Source organism: Mytilus californianus, unplaced genomic scaffold, assembly GCF_021869535.1.
Source record: "Mytilus californianus isolate M0D057914Y unplaced genomic scaffold, xbMytCali1.0.p SCAF_5, whole genome shotgun sequence".
In the NCBI taxonomy this organism is placed as follows: Eukaryota; Metazoa; Mollusca; class Bivalvia; order Mytilida; family Mytilidae; genus Mytilus; species Mytilus californianus.
The window spans coordinates 84,027,800-84,041,097 of NW_026262701.1; the positions used below are offsets into that span (position 1 = coordinate 84,027,800).

Genomic DNA, 13,298 nt, shown 5'->3' on the forward strand with positions numbered 1-13,298 from the left:
AAATGTTATGAGACTTACACACAATGCTTATTACCATAAAACTCAGATCAAGTTCAAATTTGGGTAATGTCACTTTTTCCGTTCTTCAGTTATGTCCCTTTATAACTATATGATATGCAAGCTGGGGCATCATCTATCTGTGTCCACATGTGGACACTATCCACATTTATTTTAATCTACATTGTAATGAATAAACATTAACATTTACTTTTCCAAAGATACTGTAAAATTGCAATATAGATCATTAAATCATAATTTTTGACTTCTGGGAACACGAGATGCATCTTCCATAAGTTTATCGGATGTATATTGTCCTGTCTAGTTGAAGAATAAAGGCTTACGTCAGGGATTTTTCTTACTTATGAATATATTTCTTCGTAGCAACAGTTTTCTTTTCCGGACCATCTTAAAACTAGGCTTGAAACATGTGCGACGCCAAAACGATTGAAAAGTACTGGACCCACTTCAAATCAATTATTTTTATCAAAGTTAAAGGATAAAGTTTAAAGTCGGATATTTTTCTTGCTTTTGAACAGTACTAGTTTTGGTCATAACAACAGTTTTCTTTTCCAGACCATCGTTAAAGAGAAAACGAGAAGACGTAAAACTATGCTTCAAACATGTGCATTGCAAAGTTGTAAATAAATCCTTTAGGTGACAACTGACGCCATTTAACCACATCATTTCATCAAGGAATACAATCAACACCTTTATTAATTAGTCCATTGTTGCCTACAGCTATAAAATGCAATCAGCTGATTGTTGATTTTCTGTCAAAATCGTAACAAGTTCAAGGTGAATTATGAATATTGTCTCATCAGGTAAAGTCAGAGAAACCCGAAAAAAAGTAAACAAGATGGATGAAATCGAATCGTTATATTTCTTTGGCCAAATTCTTTCGCCAATAATGAATTTTAATCATCGCAAAAAGCGAAAATGGCGACCGCCAGCAGAAATCCTGTACATGTCAGTCTGGCAGGTATCATCAGACGTTGACCTCATTTTCATGGTTCCTTGGTCAATGTTATGTTTTTCCTGGTTAATAAAGTTTGTTTCTTAAATACTATATTTGATATGTCAACTATATTTGATCCATGGAATGATTGTAAAGTGTAGATGTCTGTCTGGCAGGGTTCCTTTGACCTTGACCTCATATTCATGGTTCATTGGTCAATATAAAGTTTTCATGGTTTGGTCTGTTTTTATGCCCATGCTGTAGCGGAGGGGGCATTAAGTTTTACCCTTGTCCGTCCATCAGTACGTACATCCCAAAATTGGTTTCTGTTCTCTCACTTTAGTTTGCCTCAACCAAATGTTATGAAACTAATACACAATGCTGATTACCACAAAACACAGATCAAGTTTGAATTTTGGTGGCGTCACTTTTGCCGTTCTACAGTTATGCCCCTTTACAAATGGAAAAATTGCTGAATCTTTCGTTTCTGTTCTCTAACTTTTGTTTGCCTCAAACAAATGTTATGAAACTTATATGCAATGCTGATCACTACAAAACACAGATCAAGTTTGAATTTTGGTGGCCTCACTTTTACTGTTCTAGAGTTGTGCCCCTTTACAAATGAAAAATTGCAGAATTTTTTGTATACTATAAGCAATAGGTCAACTATATTCAATGTATGGAATGATTGTAAGGTGCAGATGTATTTCTGGTTTGGTTTATCTGACCTTGACTTTTTTTCTTAGATCATTTTAAGTTAATGTGATACTTGTAGTAAAACTTTATATTTAGTGCTATCAATGCAACATAAAATCAATAGTAGTAAAGCAGGCGAGACATTTCAGCATGTGCACTCTTATTATTGTGATCCTAACCCTTTCACATTGATAAAAACCTCACAATAATTTCTAAATCTACATTAACAGTACTGTGAATGCCTATACATTAGAACACAATATATATCCTACGGTTAATTGGCAGGCTTCACATAAGTCGATATGCGATATGGTATTAATAAAGAGTGATGTTTAAAATGCAAACGTAAGAAAAAAAGCAGTTCAATTCCAGTGATCAACAATTAAAACACAGAGCATTTTTTTAAACAACCTAACATTTATCTTTCAGGATCTTCCTTTAGGTCTGATGGACGATATATACCAGTGGTGTCAACAGTTTGGTCAGCGTATTGATGAAACAGACCAGCTGTTAACAAACAATCAGATCTGGAAAACTAGAACTATAGATGTTGGTATTGTCTCATCTGAGGATGCCCTCAATTATGGCTTCAGGTGACTTTTACAATACATCAAAAGAAAGGGTTTCTCACAACCTTTAAATCTTATCGCTGAAAAGTTGTTAGTTGCCATATAATTTTGATAGCAACATATACTTAAGATCAGGTTTCCCAGCTTTAGGATACTATTTGCATAGACCCAATATATGGTTTATTGCAGGGGGAGGAGGATTCAGTACAGCAAGGTCATTTTTAGTTTGGTTCTTTCCAACCAGTAATTAGCTTTACAAGTCAACATGTTTATTGAACTGAGTTTTGCTTTTTGCATGTTAAAAATATTTCTTCAAGTTTGTATCAAATCAACTTTTTTTGTGTCAAAATATTTATGAGATTTATAATTTGATGAAAGGAAAATTATTTTAGTAACCTAAAGTTCTTGACCTCATTTAATGTGTTGTCACATGACAGATGACAATCATCTTAAAAAGATACAGAGAAATCATGTATATTTCATAAAATCACTATAAAGTGAGACAATTGAGACTACCTGGATGACTTCCTCAAAAAGTAAACCCTTTGATAAGGATTCGCGAAGAAGTAAGACAGATAAATCTCATGAGAGCAAAAGCAAGGTTTAGACCTAAGACGAAAAATTTGAATGGATAAAAAGTGAATGAAATTTTTTAACGTAAATAGTTTGCATATGAATTGTCAATGGTTAGATTTTTTATTTTTACTGTAATTAAGACTCTGGCATTACCGAGGCTGATTCATTTGTTGACTGCCCTGCCGAATTTACCTCACTCACAATTAAATGAGCTGAGTGCTATGTTTTTTAATTTCATTTGGAATGGTAAGACTGATAGAGTCAAGCGTAGTACTCTTATTGCAGATTTTTCACAGGGAGGATTAAATATGGTGCATTTGCAGTCTTTCTGTACATATCTTAAATTATCTTGGGTAAAGAGATTTTTATCAAATCCAGATGGTACTTGGCAGAATTTATTACAAGCAGAACTAAAACAGTTAGGTGGTGACAGAGTCTTTACATTACAAAAGGATAAGATTAAAGATATTTCTAATTGCTTAAAAAATCCATTTTGGAAAGACATATTTGATTGTCTACACATGGCAAATCCTTATACAAGGTTATGTGTTCCAGAAATTTTGTCATTGGATATTCTAAACTTTATACCAATATCTGAATATCCTGTATATATGAAATGGAAGTTATATGGTATACAGTTTATAAGGGACATTGTAGATAGTCAAAGTAAATCACTATTAACATTTCAACAAGTAAGACAAAAACTTAATTTGGAAAATTTTTTGAAATACTATAGTTTATTATCTAACATTCCAAAATATATAAAAAAATACATCAAAGATTATTGTGATTTGAACTTAGAAAATTTTGTTCCTTTTGATGCATTTTCTAAAAGGATCTTGGAAAATAAGAAGTTAAAATTTGTATACAGAGATCTTGTAGATAAAATATGCATACTCCCATATGAGAAATTTTTGAAATGGGAGGATGTAACAAATTCGGAAATCTCAGAATGGTCGAAGTATTTTTCCCTTTTGAAAAGATGTTGTAGTAATACATATTTAAAGGATTTTCAATATAAAATATAACATAGAATTATACCTACTAATACATTTTTATATAAAATTAAGCAAAAGGAAACAAGTCTATGTACCTTCTGTAATGAGGAAGAGGAAACAATAGAACATTTATTTTATGATTTTAATGTTACATACAATTTTTGGTTGTCATTTTTACAGAAAATCAAATTATTTGATGAGCAATTCAGCATCAGTAAGATGGAAATTTTACTGGGATTTATTACTAAAACTTTGTTTATAAATTTGTTAATTATTAAGCTAAAAACTACATCTTTAGATGTAAGTTAAGAAATAACAGGCTATTATTTGAACTTGGAATTATTTTCAATTATTATAATTTCTTGTGCTTGAAATTTTTGATAAATTCCATGTTTATTTGGTATTATAATGTTTTGAGCGGTTCATAACACTTCTCATACAATGTATTTTGTATAGATAGTGTTGTGCGCGGCACAGTACATTCTATTGAAAATGTACTATCTTCTTTGTAATAGAAAGTGTTGTGCGCAGCACAGAACATTAAAGTCCAAATAAACATGGAATTTATTAAAAATTTCAAACACAAGAAATTATGCAAATTCCATAATTAAAAATAATTCCAAGTTTAAATAATAGCCTGTTAAATATAGCTCCTAGTTTTGTAGGACTTAAATCCAGAATAAAATAATACCAATCAAATGAATTTTATATTGCAAACAAAAGTAATAGAGCAGCATCTTATGAAAGATTCTGGTCCCCACTACATACAATTTTTTCATGATTTATTATCGTTTATACTTTAAGTTATACTATAGTGAGCAGTTGATATTTGGTTTTTATACGACCGCAAAAATTAAAAATTTTTTGGTCGTATATTGGTATGACGTTGGCGTCGTCGTCGTCGTCGTCGTCGTCTGGCGTCGTCCGGCGTCGTCCGAAGACACATTGGTTTTCGCACTCTAACTTTAGTTTAAGTAAATGGATCTCCATGAAATTTTATCATAAGGTTCAATACCACAAAAGGAAGGTTGGGATTGATTTTGGGGGTTATGGTACCAACAGTTAAGGAATTAGGGGCCAAAAAGGGGCCAAAAATAAGCATTTTTGTAACTTCCAGACAATAACTTGTGTGTAAGTGTATGGATCTCTCTGACATTGTACCACAAGGTTCCATAACACAAAGGGAAGGCTGTAATTGATTTTGGGGGTAATTGTTTCAAAATTTTAGGAATAAGGGGCCAAAAAAGGGGCAAAAAACAAGCATTTTTCTAGTTTCATGACAATAACTTGTGTGTAAGTGTTTGGATATTTCTGAAATTGTACTACAAGGTTCCATATCACAAAGGGAAAGCTGGAATTGAGTTTGGGGGTAATTGCCCGAAACGTTTAGGAATTGGGGGACAAAAAGGGGCCAAAAATAAGCATTTTTCTAGTTTCCAGACAATAACTTGTGTTCAAGTGTATGGATCTCTCTGAAATTGTACTGAAAGGTACCATACCACAAAGGGAAGGCTGGGATTGAGTTTGGGGACGATGAATCATAAGGGGGTTCAAAAAATTTGGGGGGGGGGGCATTTTTTTTCTTTTCTTTTTTTCCTTTTTTTTTCTTTTAAAATTTTCCATTTTAAGTTGGTTATTTCTGATTTATATTTAAAAACAAATAATAATGATATGGTAGGAGATACACACCAAACAGGATGTGTAAATTATTATATAATAAGTATTTTTCAATAGCACAGTATTGCACAATAGCAAGAAATCTTCAATTGCACAGTATTGCGCAATAGCAAGAAATCTTCAATTGCACAGTATTGCGCAATAGCAAGAAATATCCAATAGCACAATATTGCGCAATAGCAAGAAATTGTCAATTGTACAGTATTGCGCAATAGCAAGAAATATTCAATTGCACAGTATTGTGCAAAAGAAGATACTTCGTATAAATTGCTTATTTCTTGATCAGTTTCAATGGGGTTTTATTCTTGAATTCTTGGGGTTCTTTAATATGCTGAATCTAACTGTGTATTAAGTTTTTGGATTTTGGGACCCGTTTTTTAATTGGTCCACATTGAGGTCCAAAGGGTCCAAAATTTAACTTTGTTTGATTTCATCAAAAATTGAATTATTGGGGTTGTTTGATATGCCCAATCTAACAGTGTATTTAGATTCTTAATTTTTGGTTCCGTTTTCAAATTGGTCTACATTAAGGTCCAAAGGGTCCAAAATAAAACTTAGTTTGATTTTAACAAAAATTGAATTTTTAGGGTTCTTTGATATGCTGAATCTAAACATGTATTTAGATTTTTGATTATGGGCCCAGTTTTCAAGTTGGTCCAAATCAGGGTCCAAAATTAAACTTTGTTTGATTTCAACAAAAATTGAATATATGGGGTTCTTTGATATGCTGAATTTAACCATGTTTTTAGATTTTTGATTTTTGGGCCCCGTTATCAACTTTGTCCACATTGAGGTCAAAAGGGTCCAAAATTAAACTTTGTTTGATTTCATCAAAAATTGAATTCTTGGGGTTCTTTGATATACTGAATCTAACCATGTATTTAGATTTTGGATATTGGACCATAATAGGTGAATGTCCAATTTAAAATTTTTAAGTTCTTAGACCACATTCATTCTGTGTCAGAAAGCTATTTTGTGTCAAATATTTAATCACAATCCAAATTCAGAGCTGTATCAAGCTTGAATGTTGTGTCCATACTTGCCCCAACTGTTCAGGGTTCGACCTCTGCGGTCGTATCAAGCTGCGCCCTGCGGAGCATTTTATTACTTTATATATAGACATACATGCATACTAATGGTAAGATTGCAGTGACTGTGTGTAAGTAGTGAGAGAAAGTGTGAGTGTGAGCAGCTATATTTTTTTTTTTTTTTTTTTATTTTTTTTTTCCTTTAATAACTATATTCTTGAATTATGATAATGAATATAAATTTTAAAAAAAATGTATAGTCTTGTATATAACTTTCAATGTTTGCCCCAAAAACCATAGTCAGGTGGTGATTGTAGGAGTATTGTAAAATCCTGACTATTGAAAACAAATAAAAGATAAAAAAAAAGATTTTTATGAAATGTCCAGCTGTTGGACTGATGGATAGTATTTGTTTTAACTATTGTCAAAGAATGCAACACGCAGGAATGCTAATCTGGCATGATTGTGATTTGAAACTTACTGTTGAAAATTTGTTTTTATGTCCCACCTAGGGGCATTATCTTTTTCGGTCTGTGCCTCCGTTCTTCTGTTCGTCTGTCTGTCTGTCCCACTTCAGGTTAAAGTTTTTGGTCAAGGTAGTTTTTGATGAAGTTGAAGTGCAATCAACTTCAAACTTAGTACACATGTTCCCTATGATATAAACTTTCTAATTTTAATGCCAAATTAGAGTTTTGACCCCAATTTCAGGGTCCACTGAACATAGAAAATGATAGTGCGAGTGAGGCATCCATGTACTATGGACACAGTCTTGTTTGGATTGCTTAAAGAAAGTATGAAATAATGTAAAATAATGTTTAACATTTGTGTCTTGTTTTTTCAGCGGTGTCATGTTAAGAGGATCAGGTATAGAATGGGATTTGAGAAAGGTACAACCTTATGATGCTTATGATAAAGTAGAATTTGATGTACCTATTGGAAGGAAAGGAGATTGCTGGGACAGGTATTTGTTTAGAAAATAATCTGTAGAAAAGAAATTGGAATGCTGGGAAATCACTGTTTTGTGAGAGAAAAAAAACCACTATTATATTACTGTTCTTAACTATTTACTAGAAAAAAGAAGAAAAATGTTAACATTTTATTGTTTTGAAATAAGATAGTGAGGAAAACCAGAAAATAAATATATGCAAAGATGGCTGGACATGTCAAGGCATTAAAGTAGTATCCAAGAAAATAAAGTTGGTTTACAGAATAAATGGTAACATATTTGTTGTAATGGACTGTCATTCGTAGAAAGCATAATTAATAGATCTATATATCTTAAATAAATGATATAATGTTATAATTGATAAAGAATGAACTATGATTTGCACAATGATTATATCACTTTACTAGGTATTTGATTCGTATGGAAGAGATGAGGCAGAGTTTGAGAATTATACTCCAGTGTTTAAATAAAATGCCAAGTGGAGAAATAAAAGTAGATGATAACAAAGTTTGTCCTCCAAACAGAGCTGAAATGAAGGTAATTAGGTCAAATTAATTATTGTAAGACTGCATATTTTTGTGCTGGTATAATGTTGTGATATTTTGGTTTTCATCAGTGTCATTATCTATATTAAAATTAATAGACAAATATTTTTCTGTTCTATTTGACAAATCCAAAAGCAATTTCTCAGTCTGTTGTTCACTTGGAAGATTTTATCCATATTTATAACTGAAGAAAATTTTTAAAAAATTGTTTCACTAGATTTAACCCTTTCGCCGACGAATCCCGGTTTACCGGGATTCACGCTTCAGACAGCTGACAATGAGTCCTGGTTTACAGGGATCGGAATACCTCTTTTATATTTCCAGCTGAAAAATATTGCAAACACAAGTTATCTTTCTTTGTTTAATACCCGGATGAAAGTGTAAACATGGTGCTTCCGTTTGTTGAAAACCGTGTCAAAATCAGATGAAATTTACGGATTTTACTTGAATTTGAAACGAAGGAAAAAATTTTCTTAAAGAATTTGGAAGAATTGAAGCCAGACTAGTATACTTTTTTGACATAAAATGCTGTTTTATTTACAAAAAACTTGGAATGGACATCGTTCAGTGTAAGGAATTTGTACAACCTCGTTAAAATTTTCAAACTATTGCCGTATTGGGTTAGAAAATTATGATTTTGGGTCATAAAGTCGATTTTCGTGAATTTCTTACGTTTTAAAGCCGAAAATTTGCAAATTTTGATTTTTTCTGACAAAAAATTTATCAAAACATGAACAAGCTGTGTCTATGGTGTAAGTGAAAAAAATAAAGACATAAATACAGACAGACAAGTTTTTATTGATATTTAATATGAAGATCTCTCACTTGTGTCACAATAGTAATGGAAGCCATTGTCTCAGAGTAGCTTCTGTCAGGGCGGCTATCGGTGAAAGAGTTACTGTACAGTATGTTTTCAGCAGATTTTCACGATTTTTTGTTAGTTTTCGTATACCTATGGGAAGAAAAAAACATTTTACATGGTTTCTTTACAAAGATAATTCGATAAACAGTTTTTCACTTAAATCTTGTATCCACATCTTTTTATTCATCTGTTATGTCCTGCAGTTTTAGGATAAATAAGTAGGCTACCGGCAAGATAATTCTTTTTATGCTCCGGCCAAGTGACAAAACAAGGATATAGTGTTTCTCTTGTACCTATGTCCTTTAGCTTTCTATTTTGGTTTCAGGAGGATGAAACGAGTAAGACAACTACAAGTCTGAAATGTGAATAAAACACTGATATGTGTCAAATTTGACACATTTCACTTTGTCTTTCAAGAATTATGCCCCTTTTTAAGCTGAACATAGACAATTTTTGGTTTCCTGGCATGAACTTGAGTAGGCCTCCACCAATCAATTGAAATTTGGAAATGTTTTGGGGCACCATATAACACAGATCTGTGTTGACTGATTTCTCTTCATCTTTATAAGTGGGGGTATTTTTGTTCCATAGACACAATCTGTTTTTATTTAATTTTTACCTCTTGTTTTCTTTAAATTATACATTTTACATCATTCTTTCTTTTCAGAATTCTATGGAAGCTTTGATTCACCACTTTAAACTGTTTACAGAAGGTTATAATGTCCCACCAGGTTCAACATATACAGCTATAGAGGCTCCAAAGGTAAAGAACAGCTATGAAAACATAAGTTTGAAAAATATATTTCTTAATTTTTCGAGTGCAGTTGTAAGAATTTAACATTAAACCCTTTAAAAAGTAATTAATTTAGTAAACCTGACAGAGGGGCCATTTCAGCTTTGGCCATCATTTACCATCGTAAACTTTGAAAAAATATAATCCTTTGAAACCACTTGACAAATTTCCATCCAAACTTGAATTGAATGATTCTTAGGGTATGTAGTATGATGTTTTTTGTTCCTGTTCCAATTTGGTTACCATGGCTGAAAATAAAAAATAAGGGTAAAATGCAAGTTATTGTCTTGAAATCCATGATATGAAAAATCTTGAATTTTTTTTTTTTGAATGCATAGAATGTCAAGATCTACCTACTTTGATATCCACCTAAATTATCTGATAACTCCTTATAGGAGTGATTGCCCTTGAATTAGGATATTTGACCAATTTTATTGTCACGCCTTGACAGGGTTACAAGGAGACTTAGGTATGCAGTTTCTCATGGCATATTGTGTTCGAAGAAGGTGATATATATTTTGTTGTATTTGCTATTTCTAGGGGGAATTTGGTGTATATCTGGTATCAGATGGAACAAACAAACCTTACAGATGTAAAATTAAAGCTCCAGGCTTTGCTCATTTGGTAAGTAATTAAAAGAATTAATATGTGATTGAAAGGTTCTTTACTGTAAGTCCTGACAAGAGTATTTAGTTTATATCATCACAGCTAGGTTTTTTATGTTACATTGGTAGAGTTTATTTCTGATTTTTGGTTCATTTTTCCTCCAATTTTCTGTGGGTTTCTTTGATGAATCCATTTGATATTTCAACAGACCACAATTTATTAGGCAAACTTAAATGAAAGGTATCTTGTGTCTACTATTTCATTATAGCCGGTCATTGCTGAATAACTAATTTCTCTTTATTCCTTTCAAAATTATGGTTAAAAATATGTTTCTATTGACACAATTTGAGCAAGAGTTACTTCCCTTTTATCACCATGTTGGAGGTCTAAACCCACAAATTTCTTCAAAAATTAGTGAAATTCAACTTGTTATACTGCCCACTAGACATTAGAAAAACTTATTTTCTGAACAGTTTTAATTTCTATTAGCCTTGCTTGTTTTATCACAACAATTTGGTAAGGATTTCTATAAATCAGACTTGGTTGTACAATATGTTTCAAATTGGTTAGTCAAATAGGAAAATCAACCGTTTACCCCTTCAAAATGGCCACCAAGGGAAATAACATCATATCGAAACCTGTATATAGCAGACACTTTCTTGTTAAAAAAAATCAAGCTGTCACACAAGTATTTAATTGAAGTGGAAGCCAAAAAAATAGAACTATTTCAAGATTGTCATACAGGTAAGTAAGGACAAAAAGCAAAACTCCACAAAAGACCTTTGGTTGGTAAATGAGAGAGTAAATAATAAATGATAAATATTTTTTTAGAATATCATGTCACTGTGATATAACAAGATTATCTTATAAAGTTATGGACTGATAAAAAGTTAAAATATAAGGTTTTTATGTGTTTAGAAAATGTTCACCATATGTTTTTGATGGATTCTGTTTAATATTTGACATACTTTTGTATAAGCTGTGAAATTCAGTATGAAAAATAACAAAAGTGTTGCCGTTGTGTGTTTAATATTTGACATACATTTGTATAAGCCGTGACATTCAGTATGAAAAATAACAAAAGTGTTGCCGTTGTGTGTTTAATATTTGACATACATTTGTATAAGCCGTGACATTCAGTATGAAAAATAACAAAAGTGTTGCCGTTGTGTGTTTAATATTTGACATACTTTTGTATAAGCCGTGACAGTCAGTATGAAAAATAACAAAAGTGTTGCTGATGTCTGTTTCATATTTGACATACTTATATCTACTAGCAGGTCAGAATTTATGATCTGAATTACAATTTTGGCACCTTACCAATATTTTCAATGTCTTAGTGCATACCAGCTATATTTATGCCCCTGCCGTAGACAATGGGGGCATTAGGGGTTACCCTTGATCGTCCGTCTTTCTGTCCATTTTCGTTTTCGCACTCTAACTTAAGATTTCCTCATCCAAATTTTATGAAACTCTTACACAATGCTAAGAACCAAAACTTGCAGACAGCGTAAGATTTTGGGAAGCAAGTCATTTACCGTTCTAGAGTTATGCCCCTATTTTACTTGGAAAATTGCATCGCTTGAGGGGGGGGGGGGGGGGGCATTTGTGATCTGACATTAAAATTAGTTTGTTCTTATTACCAATATCTTTATTATATTTCACTTCTCTGAGAAGATAGTATATATTTTCCTCCTTGAAAACTCTCACAAAACTGGAAAAATTCAGAAAACTTTATCATTCAAGATCCAGTATAACATGTTTTTTTTATGCCCCCCCCCCCCCCCCCCCCCCCCTGTAGCGGTGGGAGCATTAAGTTTTACCCTTGTTCATCTGTACGTAGTTTTTATGCCCCCCCCCCCCCCACCGGTAGCGGTGGGAGCATTCTCTTACTTGAGTTTGCCTCAACCAGATAATATGAAACTAATACACAATGCTTATTACCACAAAACACAGATCAAGTTTGAATTTTGGTGGCGTCACTTTAACCATTCTAGAGTTATGCCCCTTTATAAATGAAAAAATTGCAAAATTTTAGTTTCAGTTCTCTAACTTAACTTTGCCTCAACCAAATGTTATGAAACTTATACACAATGCTTATTACCACAAAACACAGATCCAGTTTGAATTTTGGTGGAGTCACTTTAACTGTTCTAGAGTTATGCCCCTTTTAAACTGAAAAATTGCAAAATTTTAAGCTTCCGTTCTCTAACTTAAGTTTGCCTCAACCAAATGTTATGAAACTTATACACAATGCTTATTACCACAAAACACAGATCAAGTATGAATTTTGGTGGCCTCACTTAAACCGTTCTAGAGTTATGCCCCTTTATAAATGGAAAAATTGCAAAATTTCTTATTTTCTTCTAAATATCAAGTAATTTTTTAAATTGAAGTTATCTTCCTTTGTCCATGATTATAGTTGAATCAACTACAATCAATGCTTTATACAATGGAATGTTTAATTTTGACTTCCACTGATAAAACACAGATCAAGTTGAATTTAGGTAGTGTCACTCTAACCATTATTTAGTTTTGCCCTTTTATAAATCGAAAGATTGCAAATTTTTTAGTTTCCATTCTGTAACTTAAGTTTGCCCCAACCAAACATTATGAAACCTATACACAATATTCATTACCACAAAACTAAGATCAAGTACAAATATTTTGTTTCCGTTTTCTAACTTTAGTTTGCCTCAACCAAATGTTATGAAACTTATACACAATGCTTATTACTACATAATACAGATTAAGTACGAAATTTGGTGGCGACACTTTTACCATTCTTGAGTTATGTCCCTTTAAAAACATAAAAATTGCTGAATTTTGTTCTCTAACTTTAGTTTGTCTCAACCAAATGTTATAAAACTTATACACAACCGTTCTAGAGTTATGAGTGTTTACAAATAGAAAAATTGCTGAATTTTTAGTTTCGTCTCTACTTAAGTTAACCTCAACCAAATGTTATGAGACTTACACACAATGCTTATTACCACAAAACTCAGAACAAGTTCAAATTTGGGAAGCGTCACTTTTACCGTTCGTCA

General features: G+C 32.2%; 1 protein-coding gene across 1 annotated transcript in view; it reads left to right on the top strand.

The window, feature by feature from the left end:
* The window catches only part of LOC127703221 (NADH-ubiquinone oxidoreductase 49 kDa subunit-like), a 30,350-nt gene that overhangs the window by 15,285 nt on the left and 1,767 nt on the right, over window positions 1-13,298 (top strand). Inside the window, exons 7-11 of the mRNA XM_052207746.1 lie at window positions 2,081-2,244; window positions 7,341-7,460; window positions 7,853-7,982; window positions 9,520-9,615; window positions 10,186-10,269. Coding sequence (XP_052063706.1) covers window positions 2,081-2,244; window positions 7,341-7,460; window positions 7,853-7,982; window positions 9,520-9,615; window positions 10,186-10,269 — 594 coding nt within the window. The remainder of the gene's footprint in view (window positions 1-2,080; window positions 2,245-7,340; window positions 7,461-7,852; window positions 7,983-9,519; window positions 9,616-10,185; window positions 10,270-13,298) is intronic.